Source organism: Euprymna scolopes, chromosome 6 (assembly GCF_053919585.1).
Source record: "Euprymna scolopes isolate OS-2025 chromosome 6, ASM5391958v1, whole genome shotgun sequence".
Lineage (NCBI taxonomy): Eukaryota > Metazoa > Mollusca > Cephalopoda > Sepiida > Sepiolidae > Euprymna > Euprymna scolopes.
Genome location: NC_136487.1, coordinates 66,758,542 through 66,780,325, shown reverse-complemented (window position 1 = coordinate 66,780,325; position 21,784 = coordinate 66,758,542). Strand labels below are relative to the sequence as shown.

At 35.4% G+C, this 21,784-nt stretch overlaps 3 protein-coding genes across 3 annotated transcripts; all 3 read right to left on the bottom strand.

The window, feature by feature from the left end:
- Nucleotides 1-15,629: 15,629 nt before the first annotated feature.
- On the bottom strand, nucleotides 15,630-17,066 carry LOC145278185 (ATP-dependent DNA helicase PIF1-like). The gene has a single exon (XM_080130468.1). It carries the CDS (start codon nucleotides 17,064-17,066, stop codon nucleotides 15,630-15,632), a length of 1,437 nt encoding a protein of 478 aa, XP_079986594.1.
- Nucleotides 17,067-17,888: 822 nt separating this feature from the next.
- LOC145278184 (uncharacterized) lies at nucleotides 17,889-18,668 on the bottom strand. Its single transcript, XM_080130466.1, has one exon. It carries the CDS (start codon nucleotides 18,666-18,668, stop codon nucleotides 17,889-17,891), a length of 780 nt encoding a protein of 259 aa, XP_079986592.1.
- A 37-nt stretch (nucleotides 18,669-18,705) lies between these two features.
- LOC145278183 (uncharacterized) lies at nucleotides 18,706-19,197 on the bottom strand. The gene has a single exon (XM_080130465.1). The coding sequence runs from the start codon at nucleotides 19,195-19,197 to the stop codon at nucleotides 18,706-18,708; it is 492 nt and encodes a 163-aa protein (XP_079986591.1).
- Between the last annotated feature and the right edge of the window lie 2,587 nt (nucleotides 19,198-21,784).

Sequence of the window (21,784 nt, the reverse complement as noted above, 5' to 3'; positions counted from 1 at the left end):
AGTTAACATTGAAACTTTTCAAGATTTTTAAAGCATTTTCCCTAAAATCAAATTCACGTAAAATAAATTATAAAAGCTATATTGAGTACAAAGTTGAAGATTATGAACTTTTTTGGTATTATTTATTTATGATGAGGATCCTTAATCAAGTCGCGTCACACCTCAGAAACTGAAATTATACGTTTTAAAGTTGTTATGCATGAAAAACATCTGACAAAATTTGGGCAGAGAAAATAGCTTTTTTAGTATTAACAAAGTACAAAACCAATTCGCAATTTGTGGGGGTGATTCAGTACAGCTTCTGTTAACCAGAGTAGATATTGTTAGCCCCTCTCTACTTTATGCTCATGTTCATTGTAAGCGCTCAACTGAGCTTCATTTTCTGCCAACATGCAGGGCAAGAACTAGCCTTGCTATAACCACCGCTAACAACTTTCCTTTCTATTTTTCTCTGTACCAAAACACAAACGAAACTTCAAGGAACAAGGTTTCTTTCTTGTTACATTCCATCTGTTGAATAAAATACCACAACGGTGTTTCTCAAACAACTCAACCATGGTCGTCTTTAAGTCTAATGTAAACAAATATTTGGTGAGTAGTTTTTGTCTTAACAATCAATTCCTCTTAAATAATCTTCTGCTGAATTCACTAATTGTACACAATCCTCTCATGGTACCGGCCAACGTCCAACTGATCATCTGTTTAACCATTATCCTTTCGAGGTCCCTCCCGACACGTGAATACCCATTACTAAAAGAAACGAGAACAACAACAGACTAGATAAATAGGAAACGTACGAGAGAGCAACCAATGTCCAAACCAGTAATTTTAGAAAAAAAGTTGACTTTTTTTTAATTTTTTGCATATGCATCTCACTTATCAAGGCCAAGAGTCCACTCGAGGATAAGGGTTAAAGAGTGTACAGTAGAAATTGGACAATAAAGTAATCGTTATTAATGGAAATTCAGTAAATGTGTTAACAAGTGGAACGGCTCATCAAGAACTTGTTTACGTTAGACTTGAAGACAACCATATATTATTGATAGTCTTTTCAGCTACACGAGTATTTCTTGTGACAGTTTGGCGAAGGGGCACCATAGACTGAAGCTCAGTCGAACACTTTCTATGAAAATAACGATACAGCAGAGACAAACTCGCAACATCTCTTCTGTGAGATAGAGGTTGCAGGGAAGAGAAAAGGATATCTCCTACGAGGCTACGAAGTTTATTTTGAACTCTATCAAGGCAGAACAAGTCCTTTCTAGCAGCTCCTGCCCAGACGTGGCAACAGTATTCCATCCTTGGACGTATCTATCTCTTATATAGATAGTAAATTGCATCAGCAGTGAGATATCTACTGGATCGATAGAAGGATTCCACCATTTTTCCAGCGGTCTTGGCAACAGATTTGATGTACCTGTTCCATTTAAAATCAGGAGTAAAGGTCAAGCACAGAAGCTTGTCAAAACTTTAAGTTCTTTCTATCTTCAAGTGTTTTATTCGTTGTGTTTGGTTTGGTTGTTTTGTGTAAGGCATTCTCGCGTTATTTAGTGCTGAATCTAGTAATTTTGGAAAAAAGTTCTAATGTTTCAAGTTCTTTGTATCTTCAAATATTTTCAAATATCTATTTATTAAGTTTGGTTTGGTTTGATTGTTTTATTTTACGGCATACTCTTTTCGGGTTATTTAATGCCGAATCCAAAAATTTTAGAAAAGATGTTTTCTTCATGCTTCAACTTCTATATATATTTACCTATTAGTCCTTGGTGTTTGGTTTCCTGTTTTGTTTGTATAGGAAACTTCTTGTTGTTGTTGTTTTTTTTTTTTGTTTTTGACTTTGCAAAACATCATTGAATTTTGCAAAGCGAAAGCTAAAACAACAACATTAACGTTATGTGTAATTTAGCTCAGAAAGCCAGTATAATCAGACAGTCTCATCTGATAGCATGAGAAGAGATGTTTACACACATAAAAATCATATTTAAAACTTAAGTGCAAGAGAGTGATTGAAAATACTTTTTCAAACTTAAGCGTGACAGACCAACAGACAAGCTTTCATTTAGAAATACTTAGATTCACTATATTAAAAAAAATTACGACATACTAAGTGATTATTCGTCGCGCTCAAGATGTCCGATCAGACTTAAGAAAAGTAAGCGTAGGAAGCGACGCTTCTGCAAGAACATTAAAAACTCAGCTGAAGTTATGCTGGTCAGCGTTAACACGTCATTTCCGCTTCCGGTTAGCATTTGGCGATCGGCATATATCGTTTATCTCCAAGCATTAGAAGCTAACGAAATCACTCTCAGAAATGTTTACAGCAATAACGCGTGTCATAATAACGGCATTCTATTCTTCCGTCCTTCATCGCAAGACGGTTACAAGCTCTAAAATGGAGAAATAATTGCACTGTCAGAACATTTTCAGGTGACGGTGTCGGGTGAAGAAGAGAAGCTTCGAAAAGAAATTCCGGATTCTAATAGTCGTCTTGCCATCAAATTTCAAATATAAAGTCTCGTCTCGAAAACGATCGTCGGCGTTTTATATACTGCAAGTTTCTCGCAATCGATCAGCAGTATGTGAAATGCGCACTGAACGACCGGGTTAATTGCCGCCCTGAATATTGCACCAGCATTACAAGATTCTTGTTGGAAATGACAGTTTTCATTAATAACTGTAAATGTCTTATCAACAGCAAGAAACTAAACTTTAAAATTCAAAAGTGAAAAGTAAATATTTAACCAGATGGTGTATGTGACTTAAAAGTCTTATTCGAATCCTTTATATTCTAGCACATTTTCCCAAGATTAGCAATTATGTAGGGATTATGTAGAACAAACATAAACAGCCAATGTTTCCTTGGATTGACTGAGAATGAACGAATGTTCAACACTACCAACATTTTTATTGTCATCGAAATCAGTTTAATCGCCCATTTTTCACTCAGTTTGATTGATTGTCAGCTTTAGTCGGGCACACATCGCGGTGCACCGAGAGAAAGCTGTCTCCAAGCAGTGAATTAGTCCACAATAATTGTAATCTGCGTTCCACTGTAGATAACCTACTATTGGATTTATCATTCAAACACTACTGTGTTTGAATATATGGTTAAATGGCAGTTTTCGTCATTTAGAACTGCTTTAAAGCTTCACCGCCCACTCCTTTTTAGACCAAATTTCAAACAATTATTATAGTTGTTAGATCACCGTCTCATCTATATTGTGATATTTTTTTCAATTTGGGTTCAATAAAACAAAAGTTATGATGAATTTAATCATAAAAAAAACGTAAGGAGGTGAACAACGTTTTTTATGACTGGTTTCCATAGCCACCACGCCGCTTCAGCGACTAGTGTTGCTACTAATTCACCACTCTCGGGAAAAGAGAAATAACTAGTGAGAATGAAAGCAAACGAATGCCGTGCATTGTTATTACAAATGTGTATGCTATGTTTATGGGAGCAAAAATATAAGACTGAAATTAAACAAAGAACAACTGAATTCACTGAAATCCTGCTAAAATCATGGATTACAATAGAAAAATGCGAGCATGAAAAGTAATATGGTTAATCTTAAACATGGAAAAGAAAAGGATAAGATATTCTAGTAAACATATAATAAATTTATAATTTAAAATATTACAACATTAAGAATTTTTTTTTATTTCAATTTATAAAATTATATAATCAATTCGTAATGCGGCAACATTTGAAGTTATAAGTTCATTATTTTTTTACTAGAATATATTGTCCTTTTCTTTTCCATGTTTAATCTTAACCATATTACTTTTCATGCTCGCATTTTTCTACTGTAATAATATTTTTTATATAATGGCTTGAATTAAAGTTTAAAATAGGGAAGTTAAGTATCATGTGCACTGAACAGAAACAATTAGTTTGAACGCACCCCTGTCTTCTCAAATAACATACTGTTTATTTCATACGCCATATCTTTCTGCTTGTAGGGTGATAAGACTTTTATAAAGCACTTGTGGTGTTAATCTGTACGAGGGTGTTAACTTTGGCTAAAATTGAATTGTTCTTTAATCGGGTTTTTCGATTATCAATTTTCGATACTTACCGGAGGAATTAACAACATTCCCAGACACATAAAGTAAATTTGTACGAAATTTAAAAATAAATTCCCAGACGTTTCGGAGTCTATAGGAAACGAACTCACACGTGCAGAACACACAATCAAAGTGCCTTTAATATATAAATAAAAAATATAATTAATAAGTATGTTATATATTTGTGACCCTACACCAGTAAGTTGCGATTAAGCTAGCTAGTGTAAACCTTGATAAGGGTCGCATTAGCGCATGTCACGAAAACCTATCTAACAGAAGTATTACCCAAGGATGAGTGATGTGAGTTAAAGCTGGGGCAAGAGATAAAACTCTGTACACAAAACGTCGTCGACGTCACGTTTTTCAGAAAAGGAAATTTGATTTTTAGTCCAGTCTCTACGTTGAAAGCATTGCGAGAAGGTCACCTCGAATAATGTAGCAATAATCTAAGCTGAATTTTACCTCAAGCCGCTGTCTCTTGTGTCGCTCATGTCTTAAGAATACGTTCATAAATTAAGAAGTAAATAATTTGTGTTACGTATTTTCTCTCTCAAATCAATTTTGTCTCATAAAACCTTTACAAAACCCAGCAAAGCTTATTTTGTGTCATCCATGCATGAGAAGTTTATTTGTTTTAGTTTAACAAACAGACGATTGCTGATCACTAGACGAGACGAAACGGCAACTCATGAAACAGTTACATCGAAAGAGAATAAAAAGTAAACATGCGTATGTATGACTTTATTTGGTTTTACAAAGTTACCTCCCCTGCTTTGTCAGGTTATCATAAAAGATCTCAGTCTCGAAATAGAACAGACAATGGAATAAACTCCTGGGAAAACCTCAAAATTTTTTCTGGGTTGCATAATGCGTTGGTACAAGTATAGGAACACGGTAAAAGTGTGAAAGATATCTTATATAATTATATTTTCTGTTCGTATTTTAAAATATATAATGCGTGTTACTTATAAAAAATAAATAGTTGCATCTTTCATTTCTGAGGCGGGAATAGAAATGATGATCTTGTCCCGATTTTTATTTTGATAGTTTCCTTTCATTTTCTCCAAAATGAAGTATAATAGGCTCCTGTAGTTGTCGGTCCCTTTGCAAAGATATCTGTCATAACTTCTCCGTACTGGTTCCAGAAGACTGTGAGCATACTCTTGCCAGCGCATAGCTGCACAGTCGTCGATTTTTATGTAATGTCTCTAAGTGATCTCACTGCATAGACTGGGATTTGTCTTCTGTATCATAGTTATAGACGCAGCTTTCATCCTGGCTTTTGAAAAATTTTGACTTATCTTCTCGGTACATCTCCGAATTCATACTCGAGCACTCGACGAATTCTCGCTTCTGGTAAAAACGTCAGTAATCTGGAAATCCAACTGTCAGATAATTTATGCATATGCAAAAAGGCATGCATGATTGTTTCCAAAAACCTGTTCTAATCTTAACCTCTTGGGCTATTGTGTGAATAGTCACGCCTGGATCTTCTAAAATTACTCAAATTGACAGACAAATGCACTTGCAAGGGGGAGGGATCAAGCCCCGGTGCTGTTTCCATAGACGCCTGGTCATGTTTGAATTCACAATACCAGAGTTTTACACGATCATATTCGGAGGCATTATAACCATTTAACGTTTTTTTTTTTTTATTTTATCAAACGTCTCCTGTGGGTCCTTTCAAATACAAAAACCGGATCATTGCACAACACTCAACAGGCGCCATTTTATACCTGACTCAATTCAAATACGAGTAAATCAGAAACCACAATTAGTCCATAGCTGTAATTTTCTACATAACCCATAGAAATATAAAGCATTGCATATTCTAAATTTCAGCTGCATCAGACAAAATGAAGTTAGAGGTATAATTTATTGTAACGCTATTTGTAGATACTAAGAAATGAAGTTACCAGTCGATGGTTGAATCGGACCTTTCCGATCTCACGTCTAGACGAAATAAGCTGAAATGGATAGAATGGCTCCGCTTCCTGAACCATATCCTACAGCACCACGATCACCACAATTACCACCTACGGCTAACATCTGTTCTTATTTTTCGAGGAAGAGCACCCCTTTGAAATGAGATGTAGTTGGTGAATTCGTGGTCATGTCAGCAGGAGTATATGGCACTTTTTGAAATGTTATTACAGTCAAATTCTAGAAGCATGTTTCGAATTGTTCGATTTACACCCGTACTTTGAGGGAATTTAAAAGCTTCCAGGTATTTAACAGAAGGCCGTGGACAATTGTTTTGAATTGATTATTTTCACACGGTACACGAACTTATTCTCCAATCTAGTAGTTATCTCCCTTTGATAAAATAGAATTATGTCGGATTGGTAGAGCAGACGTCTGGAATTCAATAATTTTTTTTTTAATATCCTGCTATTTTTTCTTCTATTGCTATTCTTATTATATTTAAAAATATCACACAAAGGAAATATAACCTTTCCATATACGTGTTTATTTTATCTTTATTTTAACATTTTTTCTAAACAGATAAAAATGCTTAAAACTTCAAAAATAATCTAAATTTTATGTCTCGATTCTCGTCAACTGCCTATCATTTTACCACGGTCGATAAATTACACATTTGTAATCACGCTTCGTCAATTCGGAGTGACATCCGTGTTCTAAAAATATTAATTTCATTTTATTTCAAGCTAATATTTCTTTTCGTCATGGGCAAAAATATCCTTTTTCACTAGAACGCTGATGATAAATTCCTACATCTTTACCCACACGTACGCCTATTTTAGAACCGTTGAAATCGGAACGAGGCTGGACAAATTACAAACACAAACATCAGCTCGATGTCGCCCGCGTCCGCTTGAGTTGTTAGCGGTCAAATATTTGCCAACCATAATAGAGTTTTCGTCTGCACGGAATTAATAGATCATCATCCGGTGATGAGGTGTTCCGTGCGATTCATTAATTTTATTTTAGGATATTTTTTTTTTGTCTGTTGTAGAGATTTGTTTTTGTTTGCATCTTTTCTCCTTCTTTTTGGTTCATTTCTTATATTGAGTTTTTTTTTTTGTTTGGTTTTTCAAATATATAGTTTCTTTTCTCTTTTAGTCTTTTCTCGTGCCCTTCTTTTTTAATTACTGTTCTTTAAATAGCATACATTAAATAAAGCAAAATTATACGATGAAAAATAAATAACCTGATCCGCTGTTTTATTTAAACACCAATATTGGAAAAATATGAACTGTCTGAAAGTCAGAAAATAATATATATATATATATATATATATATATATATATATATATATATATATATATATATTTGGTAAAACTAGCAATTAGTAAAAACCTGAAGAGAGTGCTCAATACTGTAAGGTCTGACGAAGCTGTTAGATCGTAAACACGGTTCAACATCCGAAACATACGTAACCAAACAGATAAAACGGTAATAAAAAAATAAAACATATATATATATGTGTGTGTGTGTGTGTGTGTGTCAATAAACGTAGAAAATGACGTAATAAAAATTATGATACATATAGACTGATTCATTCATTTGATAAGGGTATACGTACAATTGTTAGGGGTAAAGAGAACTCTTTATACAATGGTATTTCGAAGCCTAACAAGCAACACAACATCAATAATTTATTTATATATCATATATTTCGTTCCTAGTGCAATTCTCGCTAGACCTCACACCCCCATTATGTTACCTAGCATCTTCTCTCCTCTTCTGATGAGAAGCATTAGGCTTCGAAATACCATGGTATAAAGAGTTCCCTTTACTCTCAAAATAAATGTATGCATACCCTCATTAAATAAGTTGATCATTCTATATTTACCAATATATAGTTCATATTATTTCATGTTCTACTTTCAGTCACTCCCATATAAACTCCAAATCAATTTGTTGAGTTTTGTATTATCCCAATAAGTCTCCTCCTAAGGAATTTAATTTACTCTCTACCTTTAACTCACCAAGTTATATATATATATATATATATATATATATATATATATATATATATATATATATATATATATATTCTTAGTTTGTCTATCTATCAGTTCAACATGTTAACTATTGGTCTGACCTAGATGAAATTTTGTAAAATCCTTTGTTTAAATAAATTGCTGCGAACTAAATATTATGGTATCCGTTCGATGGACAATGAGTGGTTATTTTCAATTAATAATGAGTAGTCACCGCAATGCCACATTTTTTTCTCAGTAAATTTTATCTTAAAATACGGGGCGATCTGGCTGAGATTTTGTACCGATTTTTTTTAGGGAGGCTTCCAAGACTACATCTTGCCTAAGTGTGACATAGAATTGTACGAGGTATTGTACATACCTGATTAATAGAAAAGGAAAAAAGGGAGGGCATTAGTATATCACCCTTCAGATGCATTCTAATGTGCATGGTCATTAATTTCCTGGTATTTGTCCCAGTTATTTGAGTTTTTCTCGTGTCAAATTTATGAAGATTTTTAAAAATAATTGCTTAGTAATTCTTTTTTTTAGATTTTCTACTGCAAAATTCACTCTCAATTATTTCTCATTTATTCTCAGATATTATTTTCTAATAGTCCCGTTCTCTGTTGATGTAGTGACGCCAATTTTCAGAACACCTGGATGTATAATTTCATGTTTTCTAAGAAACTTACAACAAACTTGATGAAGAGTGTTTTCCTGCACATTAGTTTTTTAAGCCGTTTTTACTTTTTACAAATACTCTAAATTTATAATATATTAGCAGGGAGACCTGCTGTTGCCCGGGATTGAAGGATGATCAACGAATATTTCACACTCCTATATTTTTATTGCCATCGAAATGTGTGAAATCGCTCGGGAGGAAACTTCACATGCCTCTATGCAGTAACTTATCAGAATATATGGTGTTTTACATTGCACTCTAGAGAACCTATTGATTCTTTTAACTTCTTTCCAGTTAAAGAAAATAAAATATTAAGAAATTTATGTTCGTGATTTGAACCTACACACACACGCACACACAGATACACACATACACACACACATATATATATATATATATATATATATATATATATATATATATATATATATACGTAAATTTTCAAGTCTTATAAAATCCTTTGCAATTAACGAAAAAAAAATTTACGTGCGGAGTTTGTACTCACACAGACCACATCATACAAAAAACACGTAAATTTTTTAAGTTTTATAAAATTCTATGCAGTTATTGAAAAAAATAAATTAAGAAATTGACGCGCGGAGTTTGAAACAACAAACCACGTCATGAAAAAAAAAAAAAAAAAAAAACACTATCAACTTACCCACAGTAGAATGTTCATGGCTTGGTGTTTGATAATTGTTGCTAAGCGACGACATGGAAAAATTGCTTTGCGATGATAGGTGAATTAAAATAATGGTTTCGATTATCGATTATCGGTAATTATGTAGGTATTATGAGACAAAACTTAACAAAGATCACTCCCAAACTCATACGAAGAAGAAGAAATTCAAACAAATGTGAGCTCATGATTTAGTACGTTCATAACTATGACATAAAATAAACTCCTGAGAAAACATTCATAAATATTCTAAAGATAGAGAATCCACATCGCAACTTGAAATATGAAATCATGATTGATGCACTTTGGTGGGGAAATTACGTCTATCTGACATCATTTGAAAAGAACACTCATTGATCTTCCTTTGAACAGCTTACGTTTCTGTGTTCCCAAACACCTAGAAATAGCAGCATAATATATTAGGTAGAATATTTAAATGCTGTGTGGTATCAAGCATACACAATATATGAACCCTCTTGAACCGAAGAGGTACTACATTGGGCGCATCTTTTAGTACGCCAGTCGAGGTTTAGACCTTGACTATCATAGGACAGAGCATCATCCATTTTAGTGGCATTTTAACTTTCGAACTTTTATTTGCGGGGCCGAAGTGCTCCTCCATTAAGGGCGATACCTCATCCATCTTACCTTACGATCTTTTGTCATGTCCTCTCACGGTGGTAAGGTAAGTACCGTATCTTGTAGAACGGCATATTAGCGCTAAATACTAACACTCTCGTTATCTCTATATACTGTCTTGTTGTAAATACAAATATCTTTATTCAAAATAATAGCCATGTCCCAGTTATTCTTAGTAACTCTTACAAGTCACAACGACTTGGTGACGAAGAACGCGAATTTATAAATGGAAATACCGACAACACAGCAAGTTTGGTAACGAAGATTTCGAATTCATAAAAGAAATACAAACAACAGAGCTTTACTAACAACAAAAGAATAAACTCACATTCGTGTATACATTGTACATATCGAAATATTCTGATTACCGAGCAACATATTAAACTAACAAGATATTTTTCAACTACTACTATGAAAATAAAATCCCTTCAACAAATGGAGTGAAGAAAAATGGGATCACTTTTGTCGAACACCAGAAATAAACAGTAGTTAAAACTAAAAGGATAAATCTGTAAGATTTTCTCTAATTAACTATTTTTTAAAAAGGAAATGGTGTAAAATTTTGTTCAGCGTGCCGCATTAAACTGTAATTAGTAAAACTACAGCGGCTATTAGGAAATATCACGAAAAAGCTTGAGTTTTTTTTCTCGATTAATTTATTTTCGTTCTTGTAAACAATACAAACCCACAAGATGGATAAAGCCAAGACTAGTATTGTTCAGACAGTGAAATCACAAATAGAACAACAAAAAACTGAAGGAAGGTGTATCCAACAACAACATAAACTATAAAGCCAACAGCTTCTACATCAACAGAAAATTAAAGAAAAATTGATCCAACAACAACAAAATTGGAAAATCAAGAATTACTTCTCAAAAGACTTAACAATAAACCAAACAATAACACAGTGTTTTCACATAACATGATATGGAACGTAATGGAAATATTTACCTACGCCACTGAGAAAAAAAAATGTTTGACAGTTTTGTTTTTTTAGAAGGTATGAATACCTTTTCATCGTCGATTGCGATGACTTCCTCGATGCGAAGTTTGACTACTTTTACAAAAATTAGGACTTTTGAATTCAGCTCGTTCCTAGACTCCGTCTTACCTATGAAACACAAATCTAGAGTTCGCAAAAACCCCATAAATTAAGAACTTTCCGCCCCAATACGCTATTTTTCCACGAAAGGTGGATATGCTTTTATCTGGTTATCCGGGACGACGAAGATTATTTAACGCCCGTGTCGGTCGTAAACAAGAACTGATAAAACTTTAGACTAACGGAATTGACGGCGGTTGATTTTAAATGCCTCATATTTGTTCGACGCCGGGTGTTGACAAAGAATTCCAAAATTAGGCGAAGAATACTAGCGAAATGTGAAAGTAAACACAATCTCATCTATAGAAACTTGTGGAACTGTAAGCGGTAGAGGAAATCTTAACCACATAGAGTAATCGGGTATATGTCATAAAAGTCAACTATGAATATGAAAATTACCCCCTCAAAAGGGAAAAAGAATAAATGCAACCACATTCTCAATAAAAATAAAAAATGCATTTCTGAAAAATAAAGAAAAGACAATAGTTACGTATATTTTCAAAACAAGCTGACCATATAAACAAATATATCTGAACTATATAACTGATGTGAAATTGGAAAGTAGCTGCATTTTTCGAAACAAAATTGGGATAAGCGTTGTCATAAACTTTAGGAGTGTTATATCAAAAGTAACGAAAAAATAGAATTATAAAAATAAGATTTAACGAGAAAGCCAGGCGATTATTTACGCAAGTACGTAATAACAACAATATTTAATAAAGCAGTGAAATTACAGTTGAACATTATTTGATCGTTCCTTATCAATTTTCATGCGTGGAAGAGATTTAACAAATAAACTTTGCAGAAAACACTCAAATCAGCTTGCACGGTGACTGAAATGAATTAATTTTATTGGTGCATTATTTTTATCAGTAAATTTGAACGGAACTTTAAAAAAAATGAAAATTATCTCAAACGTCTAAGAATTTATTTGGGACGGGGAGTAATAAACAGTGTTAATCATTACAATTTTAACCAAAGAATCTGCAAGTTTAAGAAAGTCCAAGAAACAAATACGGGCCATCAAGCTGTCAATGAAAACAATCTATGACATCATATGAAGCGCATATAGCAAATCAAAGAAAACTTGGAAATAAGAAGGCAGACAATTAGAAACGATGTCGAGGAATAACGCAGCTACGACGAGAACAATAAAAGATGTAACAAAAAAGAAAAACGTTACAAAAGATGAAGTTCAAAAAACGTTATTTCAAAACGCAAACGAAAAGAGATTGAAACATTAAGGAAAAAAAAAACATGCGATATCAAGCCTAGCCGTAAGTAGAATTGACAAATGCGAAGTTGGTTCGGCTTTACCAGCACCAGACATTTAAGTTTCTTTTTTTAAACGTAGAGATACAAAATTAACTGAACTTTCGCAGCGGCATCGAGAAATGATTCAGAAACTAACGCAAACCCTAAATCAAATTGTAGTAGAAATTATGTAGAATTCTATTAAGGGAACGGCATAGCAAGTACTTGTTCACAATGGACTTAAAAACGACTGTGTTGTATTCAGCTAACAAACAAATCTCGGTATAGAGTTCTACAGGCGGATATTTCTAGAAAAAGAAAATTTGTTCATGGAATTTTCGTTTAGATTTACGCACATAGGGAATAAGGGGAATTATTTGCATTGGTTGTAGCTAGACGGGTGTTTGTTGTAAATGTAAATAGGAGGACTATAGATTAAATCTCAGTCGAGCACTCAACACGAAAATCACGATAGAGCAGATATAGATTTACAACGCGTCCTCTTTGAAATAGAATTCTACCTTTCGATCAAATTCTGTTAAAACAAACAATACCTGTTATATTTTTGTTTTAATGTAATCTTAATACACAACCAAGAGTGCAATTTTCAACAAATTTATCAAAGTAACATTAATTTCTTGTGTTTAAAGAATATCTCACTTACACTATTTATTGCTGAAAAAACATAGTTATAATATATTCACTTGGAATGAGAGTTTTATGTTTAATTGATGGTATATTATGGTGAAGTGTGTGCTCAGTTTCAAATAAATACTAATCTTTATTCATGCATATTAGTCCATAACTGTTCAACGATCAATTATGGATACAGTAACATCTAGTCCGCTATATCATAACAAATACGCATACAAAATCCCAGCCAGATCGACCAAGTAGTTTCCGAAAAAGCTTCTAGCGTATATGTGATATTGTGGTGAATATTCCCTATCAATCCCTAATCGTGCATCAAACGGATATCATAACGTTTAGTTTGCCTATTCTTATTATAACAAATGCCCATACAAAATTTTAGCCAGATCGGACTAGTAGTTTACGAGAAAACTTCTGCAGTATATGTTTCTATCATGGTGAATAATCCGTATTAATTCCTAACTGTGCACCGAATGGATGCCATAATACTTGGATTGCTTTACGTTATTATAACAAAGGTTTGCACAAAATCTCAGCCAGATCGAACCAGAAATTCCGAGTAAAGTTCCAGAGTAAATATTATATTGTCGTTGTAACGTTACGCACGAGTTCGCACTCGGAATCTACACGCTATATGCCAACAGTTGCAAAGAAACAAAGAAAAGGAAAGAATTCGACTCACTTTTTTTCAGTTGAAGCAACAGACATTTATCTACAGATACTTTCTAGAATAGCACGTTGTATATTTTTCCAAAGTCTTCTTACACTCTAATGTTCTTAACCAGACTCTGTCGTGTCGAACACGTCTTTTTTGTCTTTTATAATCTTTTTTCTCCTTCTTCCTCGCTGTGACGTCGCATCGCACAGGACTTGATCATTTGTATACATCTGCTGCACCCGCGCCCGCGTTGTGTTACAGTTGTGACAATTTCTATTAATCCTGATTGATCTCTAACTGTGTATCGATCGAATACCATGATTCTTACTTCGTTGAACAATGGTCTTTACAAAATTAGTCCCCAAGGAAAATGAAACGGACAAACAAACTAAACAAATATAGCATAAACAGTAAATGAAATTCATATTAATAACACATAGTGTTTTTTTACCAAATCCACGGTGTCGCTTGTACTCAAAGGACTGACAAAATGAAGGTTGCCGACATCCATAATTAAGGTTTTGCTATAGATTCTAAATCATAATTCGACGCCATCTCTCATTGACCGGAAAATATAAAGATAAATAGGTTAAGCAATTTTAGAATCTGTACGTATTCTTGCTGTTGCTACTATTACTACTACTACTACTACTACTAATAATAATAATAATAATAATAATAACAGTTATTATTATTGACTCACAGGGAGCGTTCACACAGGTCATCAAATATCTCTCCTTGAAAACAATCCGTGGTGTTCCCTGGAAGCTGAGCGACAACAAGTCTCCCTGAGTTTCCAGTACTCTCCACCTCTTTCGATAACATTTGCAAATAAATTTGCATTATCGCAACAGCTGCTTGTCATTGATTTCTCGTTGGCAGCGGCTATTGGTCTTTGCTGGGATTTGTAGTGGCAATAAGCCTCCCGAAGGTCCCAGTTCTCTTCGCACTTATCCGGCGGAGGTCTTGTCAGTTCCTCGGACTTTCTTTCCTTCTTGACTCTACTTGGTTATTTGGTCTCACTATTTTGTTTTGGGGGTGAGGCAGTGATATGGTAATGGGAGGATGGGGTGGTGTTAGAGAACTTATATATATGCGGCTTCGGTGTTCTTGGTTCCATGTAGTGTTTCATGTTTTGCCTTTGTAGCAGTTTGTCTGGCCTGCGCTTGTTGCTCCTGTGTGTTAGTTTCCACATTCAAGGGCTTTTCTTAATATTTCAGCCATTTTCATTATTATTGGTCTTTGTATTTTTCCAGTCATTCCTTTGATTCCAATTTCTCCCATTCTTTTTTTTTCAAAGTTATACGGAATTGTTCCTAGTTCTCCTACTATTATAGGTACTAGCTGGACCCGTGAAAATTTCACGTTTTCTTTTCTTTTTTTTCACATACACATTATCCCATCACATATCCGTACCTTGAAACATTTACATTAACCCTTTACTGCCCTGGCAGACGAATTCACGCTGTGTACTATTTTTTTAAATAGTAAATGAAGAGTACGGTAGGTACAATGTATGTAAATATGTATATACCAAAATCACGATATTAGTGCTCCAAATATTCTCAATAAATTCATCCTCAATTATGTTTTATAAATATGTTTATTTTAAAATATTTTCAAAAGTTTTATTTAATTTTTAGCTTATTTATCATATACTTATTATATAATGGAGACTTAGAGTATTTAAAACATGATATTGTTAATTTCGCACAGTGATGGGTTAAACCTGTGCATTTTGTTCCAAAATATTTGAACCTAACGTTGAACCTAACCAAAACTATCCCAGAATATGTTCTTGATGTTTAGATGCATATGCTTGATTACTTAAAATACATTTCAAATGTCAACGTTTATAAATTATAAACTGTCATTACATCTGTTTTTTTCTCCCATATACGTCCACTATTCAGATTGCCTCAGGGAACCCAAACACATGGACAATTTTAGATGACTTCTGTGTATACGATATTTCGTGTAAATGTGATTCCTCTTCTGTGGCCATGCGTGGAATCATTAAGATGTTGGACTTTAACTCTCACAGTCTTCATTGCTCTTGCTCTTGAGAACGCTACATAAAGCTGGCCATGAGTAAAGCATGGCTTTGGTAAATATATGCCAACTCTATCAAAAGTCTGACCTTGAGCTTTATTTATTGTCATTGAGTATGAGAGGCGAACTGGGAACTGAGTGCGATGAAGAACAAAAGGAATATTGGCATCGCTAGGTTTCAGTTTTATCCTTGGGATAAGTACTCTCTTATGAGCGTGTGAACCGCTGATTATTGATGCCTTGATGCTGTGCTCGTGAAGCTGAATGACCTCTAGTCGAGTGCCGTTACACAGTCCCTGAGTTATGGAGAGGTTTCTCAGTAGCATAATTATTGCTCCAAATTTCAAATTCAACCTATGAGGAGGCATGCCAGATGGAGTGAGAGAATTAATGAATTCCATTGGATAATTTTGTGCTTCCTCGTCATTATCGCAACTTACAGAATCAGTGCTGAGGTACGTTTTATTTTCTGTTGGCAACATTCTCAAAATTTCCCTATTGACCGCTAAGCATTCAGAATTCTTTGGAGATAGGATTACTCTTGCTTTCATCTCTTCAGCCGTACAGTTGTCAAACACCTCCGATATCAAAGAGCCATTACATGTGCACATTTCAGGAATGTCAATAGCATCTGGAGCCACTTCATCAAGAGAACTCTGGAGTGATCCATTGCCCATTTGCAGAAGCCATATTGAAAACTCCTGTTCATTTGAATTTGCTCTCATGTTCTGTGTGAGGCTCATGTGATGAAAGCTGTGCCATAAGTCTGAGCGTTTGAGGCACACATCTAGCACAGCAGCAGGAGGAGCTCTCGGGATAACCGGAAGTACTTGTCTGAAGTCGCCTCCAAGTAACATTACTGTACCACCAAATGCAGTGTGGGTGTTCATTATATCCTTCAACCATTTATCAATGGCTTTCAGCGCATAGCATGGTATCATAGAAGCTTCATCAATAATGAAGACTTTAACTTGCATCAGAAAGTTTCCTTGCTCAGAGTTCGGTGGCACATGGCAGACACTTGTTTCGCTTAAGGGAACCGGAAGCTTGAATATACTGTGCAAAGTTTTGCCGCATTTCAGCAGTGTTGCAGCAATACCAGTCCAAGCAGAAGTGTTTGTCTTAATGTTGTTAACGTTAAGGTATTCATATAACTTGTTGAAAAGATAGGTTTTTCCTGAACCACCGGGTGCATCCACATAAAATAATCTATTTTTTGTTTGCTCACCTTGCTCTACAGAGAAGGCACTTGCAACCACAGCATTGAATATCTGCCTCTGTTCAATATTAAGAGAAGTCACATCTGTTAGAGTTTCCAACATCTCCTTCATGTCCAGGATGATCTCCAACTGGTTCAGGCAGACCAAACATGTTGCAATTCATGCCATTTTCCGTGAATAAGGTATTCGTAAAGTGGAGAGCAACATTTTCAGCAGTTATGTTATCATATCTAAGCAGCAGATCTTCGATCATAAAATGCTTATTCTCATTCCATAAATGCAGAGCATTCACGGGCTGGTTGAAGACGCACATCATGGAAAACATGGATAATAGTTGTCGTGGCATCTGATGAGCTGCTGCTTCTGTCAAAGCTTCCTGCAATGCATTGTCATTCTCAACCAGGCGTAGTCTGATGCATGCGTCTTTGAAGATGGCCATTTCTTGACCATCGATTGTCTTCAAATTGCTGAATGAAGTCGCTCCGGGGACATGAAGGAGCAACATCCTCAAATAAAATGTTTCTTCATTTCGAGGACTTGCAGAGTACATTCTGGTTAAAATGTTGCTGAATATAATTCGCCGTGTCCACTTTGTTGTTTGTTTGTTGAAGACATAATGCTCAGGTACAGAACAATAGAAAAGATTTCTTGCATTCTCATCTGTTTGATTGAGTTTGAACCAAGCTGTCAATTGTGTGTCACGTTCTTCTGCTCTTGCTGCCGCCTGTCTTTGATTCCCTTCTCTATAGTAAACATGCTTCTCATCAGGCAAATGTACAGCCAAGTGATAAACAGTGTGGGATTGAGCATGCATTTTGAACTCTGACAATCTCCAAAAGCCCTCTGGAGGAGACACATATCTACATGACAAAAACTGTTTAACTTCATTGTGTTCATATATTCCAGTGGGCTCATTATTATCTAAAACATGTTTTATTTCCATGTTTGCACAATCGTGACCTTTATATATATATAGGAACACACTTCAACATTAATATGGGCACGGTATTTTTCCAGTAGATACTTATTGTATGGGACAACGAATCTGTTGTCAACCTCATGAGTGCCAACTTGTATCTTTTCTCCATTGTTTCTCCGTCTGTACACTGGATATCCGGATACATTTGTATTCGTTTCCTCAAGGAAATCTTTTGAAAATTTTTTCTCACATGTTCCATCAACCATGCACACAGAATTAGGATTTGATATCCCACATGGACCATGGATCATCAATGTTCTCACGCATTCTCTCAACTCTGGGTAGTCTAATGAAGGTATTTCAGCACAAACCATCTCATCAATTTGTTCTCTTGTCCTCAGTTTGTCTTCCTCTCGCAGCATTACCAAAAGGTGGTAATGTGGTAGACCGCGCTTTTGAAATTCAATGACATAGATATGAGCAACTGAAACACCAAATATATGTCTATCCTTGATATCAATCATAAGTTCCTTTAGGTGCATGTTATAAACTCGTGCAACTAAATCTGGCCTGTTTTGTATTGTTTCATGCGGTCCAAGGTTCTCTGTGATTTCTCGACACTTTGGATTACACGTGTATGTCAAGAAAATATATGGTTTTCCAAATTTACAGACGATCGCCATGGCATCTTGATATGCTTGTTGCATGTTTCTCGGACTTCCTGTGAATGTAGAGGGCAAAGTGACTGGAACACCTGCCTCTTGATGCTCATTCTGTCTTCCTAGGTGATCCATGAGACCCGAATAAAATGCCACTCTTAATTATGCTTGGTTATGCTTGGTTATTTTTAATGAAGTTCAGACGGCATCCCTCCACCTTCACATAAGCGTCAACAATATAGTGTTGCAATAATTTTCCAGCTCGATGCAAAGCACTAAAGCTATCTCTGATTGCTAGCTGGTATGAGTAAAACTCTTGCATGGTGACTTTGGTGCGAACACGAGTTTGGCGTTGTGCCACATGAGCCATTTGTATATGCCATCCCGATTCTCCATTCGGAAAGAGAAGAGGATAAACCATGGGATCAAGATGACAAGAGATGTAAGCAATCCTCTCCCTCTGTTGACCTATGGGATAAACAATGATATCACGATGTACTGGAGGTGCACCATCATCACCAACGAATATGGCTGCAATCTCATTTCCTGATGGGTTGTTGTATGTCCTTCTGTCAGGGCCAGGGATGAAGTGCATGGTTACTTGTCTTGGTGACACGTTCTCAATTGCAGCTCTCTCTTGTTCTTGTTGTTCAATATCCCTCATATTATCGTATGCTGCTGCATAAGGATTATTAATCAGTGCTTCATTTATCTTTTGAAAAACAGACACTAAACAGTTAGCATTTTCTGGAGCATTTACTCTATTGTGTATGGCTTTATTGGTTTCTATGATGTACAGCTGGCCATATCTTCTCTCTTCATAGTCATTTGCATGGAGGTTGCTTGCGTAGTGGTAAGTTTGACCTTGTAATCGGAAACAATAGGGTCCACGTCCTGGAGGGGGTCTAATATTGGCACCAAAAGATGCAAAAGCAAATGCAGAATTATAGTTTCTTATATTCTGCCTGAAATTTGCACCCTCGGCATTGTTGGCATCAAATAATAATCTTAAATTTTCTGGGTAATCTTGTAAGGGGGGGGTAGCATTACTTTTCCGTTATGACAGCAATTTAGTTGTTCTCTTTGGAATCTTAAGGCTCTGCAAAATTGACATCGGACATCATGGCCCCAATGTAATATATTTGGCGTTCCATATTGTGGGCATTTCTATGACGTTGAACTCTATTTCGCTCATTTTCAAGATGATTTTGGCGCTCTTGTTGATTCATATTATTTCTTCTTACATGGTCCCTGTTTCTTATGTTTTCTAGAAATTGCTGTCTTTCTTCCATATTCATATTATTTCTCCTTACGTGATCTCTATTTCTCAAATGGTCAAGATGTAATTCTCGCTCATCCTGGCTCATATTACGCCTTTGCTGTTGCATTCTTTATCTGTTTCGATCACGGATTGATTGTCTTTCCTCTTCTCGCAAACGCTGTCGTCTGATTATCTGTCTCTCTCTTGCTGCTTCTCTTTGCTGTGTTCTTCTCTCATCCATTGCTCTAGATGGGCCAAACGGTCTGTGTTTAATCTGTCAATAATAAATGAATTTTCTTTCTCTCTCTCTCTCTCTCTCTCTCTCTCTCTCTCTCTCTCTCTCTCTCTCTCTCTCTCTCTCTCTCCCTTGAGCGTTCTTTTTTTTCTCTCTCTGCCTGGGTTGGCAGACGATAATAATTATTTGTAGACAAATTTTTCAGAAAAAAAAGCAAAGAAGGCCAAATTTAAAAGCGCAAGCACATTTTTGAAGTAAAAAAGGCTAACAAAAAGCCAAATTGAAAATTAAAGGAAAATTGACACGCTGCTATGATTATTATTTCAGTCTTTTGCATTATGTATTTTTCTAGTTCTTTTTTCGTCTCATTCACACAGTATTCTATACTAACTATTCCCCTTCCACCGTCCTTCCTTTTTACGTAGAGTTGGTCAACATCGTCCTTCGGGTGTAGTGCTTTGTGCATGGTCATGATTTTCCTGGTCTTCTGATCGAGCTGACTCAGTTCTTTTTTAGTCCACCCTATGGACGGTCCAGAGCATCTTACTAGTGATGCCGACGATGTATTTATGCCTTTTATTAGGTTTCGGTTTATAATTTGGTTTCGAGAAATTTTCTCGTTCTCCTGGGGTATTCCTTTCCAATTCTCTCTTTCATTTCGGTTGCTTTGATGGTGTCTGTTTCAAGTACTACTAGGTATTTATAGGCGTCTTGTTCCCCTTGTGCCCTCATCTCCGTTTGGTTGGGTAGTTCCATGCCTCCTATCGTCTCTATTTTTCCCTTTCTTATAACTAGTAGTACGCACTTTTCCATATCAAAATCCATTTGGATATCCTGGCTGAAGGTCTTGATGGTATTTATTAATGTCTCTAGTTCATTTTTGGTCATTGCGAAAAGTTTCAGATCGTCCATGAACATCAGGTGGTTCATTTTTTCCTCCGTATTAGAGAACTTGTATTTGGCTTGGCACTTTCTCAGTATATTGTTCAGGGGCATCATGGCTATGATGAGCAGTAATGGTGATAGTGAATCTCCTTGGAAGATGCCTTTTTATATGTTAATTTCTGTTATGTGCTGTCCATCAACTGTCAATTCCAGTCTTCATGTTCTCATCGTATTTTCAATCACGTTGATGATCCGGCTTGGTATTTTATACATTTTTAAGCATTCTATTATCCATACTTGAGGGATGCTGTCGTACGCTATTCTGTAGTCGATCCATGCCATGGTTAAATTCTTTGTTCTTCTTTTTACCTTCTCTAGGATCTTTTGGTCTGTATATAGCAAATTGTTTTGTTCCTCTGTTTCCTTTCTGGCATCCTTTCTGTTCCTCTGGGAGAAGTCCACGATTATTCAGGGAGTTGTAGATTTGTTCCCTCAGTTGTGCTGTCAGTATTTTCCACAGAGTGGGTAAGCACGTGATAGTTTCTGGAGGCGGTTCCTTTCTTTGTGTCCTTCTGTATCAACGCAGTTCTTCCTTTTGTCATCCAAGCTGGTACGTTTGCTTACTGTATACGACTTTTCATGCTTTGAGCTAACCTTAGAGTAAAAATAATTGTACATTTTTTGAACCAGTGTGCATGTTTCCTGTCGTGTCCTGGTGCTCTCCAGTTTGCCATTTTCCCTATGGTTTACTTTATGGTTTCTTTGCAGATTTCATTCACTATCCCTTTTTTGATTTGTTGTAACCCTCTTTCATGTCTTTCAGCTATTCGGCATTTATTATTATTATTATTATTATTATTATTATTATTA

What these genes read in the sequence shown, in the direction of transcription:
- LOC145278183 (XM_080130465.1), bottom strand. Translation starts at nt 19,197, where the DNA reads ATGAGGGATATTGAACAACAAGAACAAGAGAGAGCTGCAATTGAGAAC.
- LOC145278185 (XM_080130468.1), bottom strand. Translation starts at nt 17,066, where the DNA reads ATGAAGGAGATGTTGGAAACTCTAACAGATGTGACTTCTCTTAATATT.
- LOC145278184 (XM_080130466.1), bottom strand. Translation starts at nt 18,668, where the DNA reads ATGGATCACCTAGGAAGACAGAATGAGCATCAAGAGGCAGGTGTTCCA.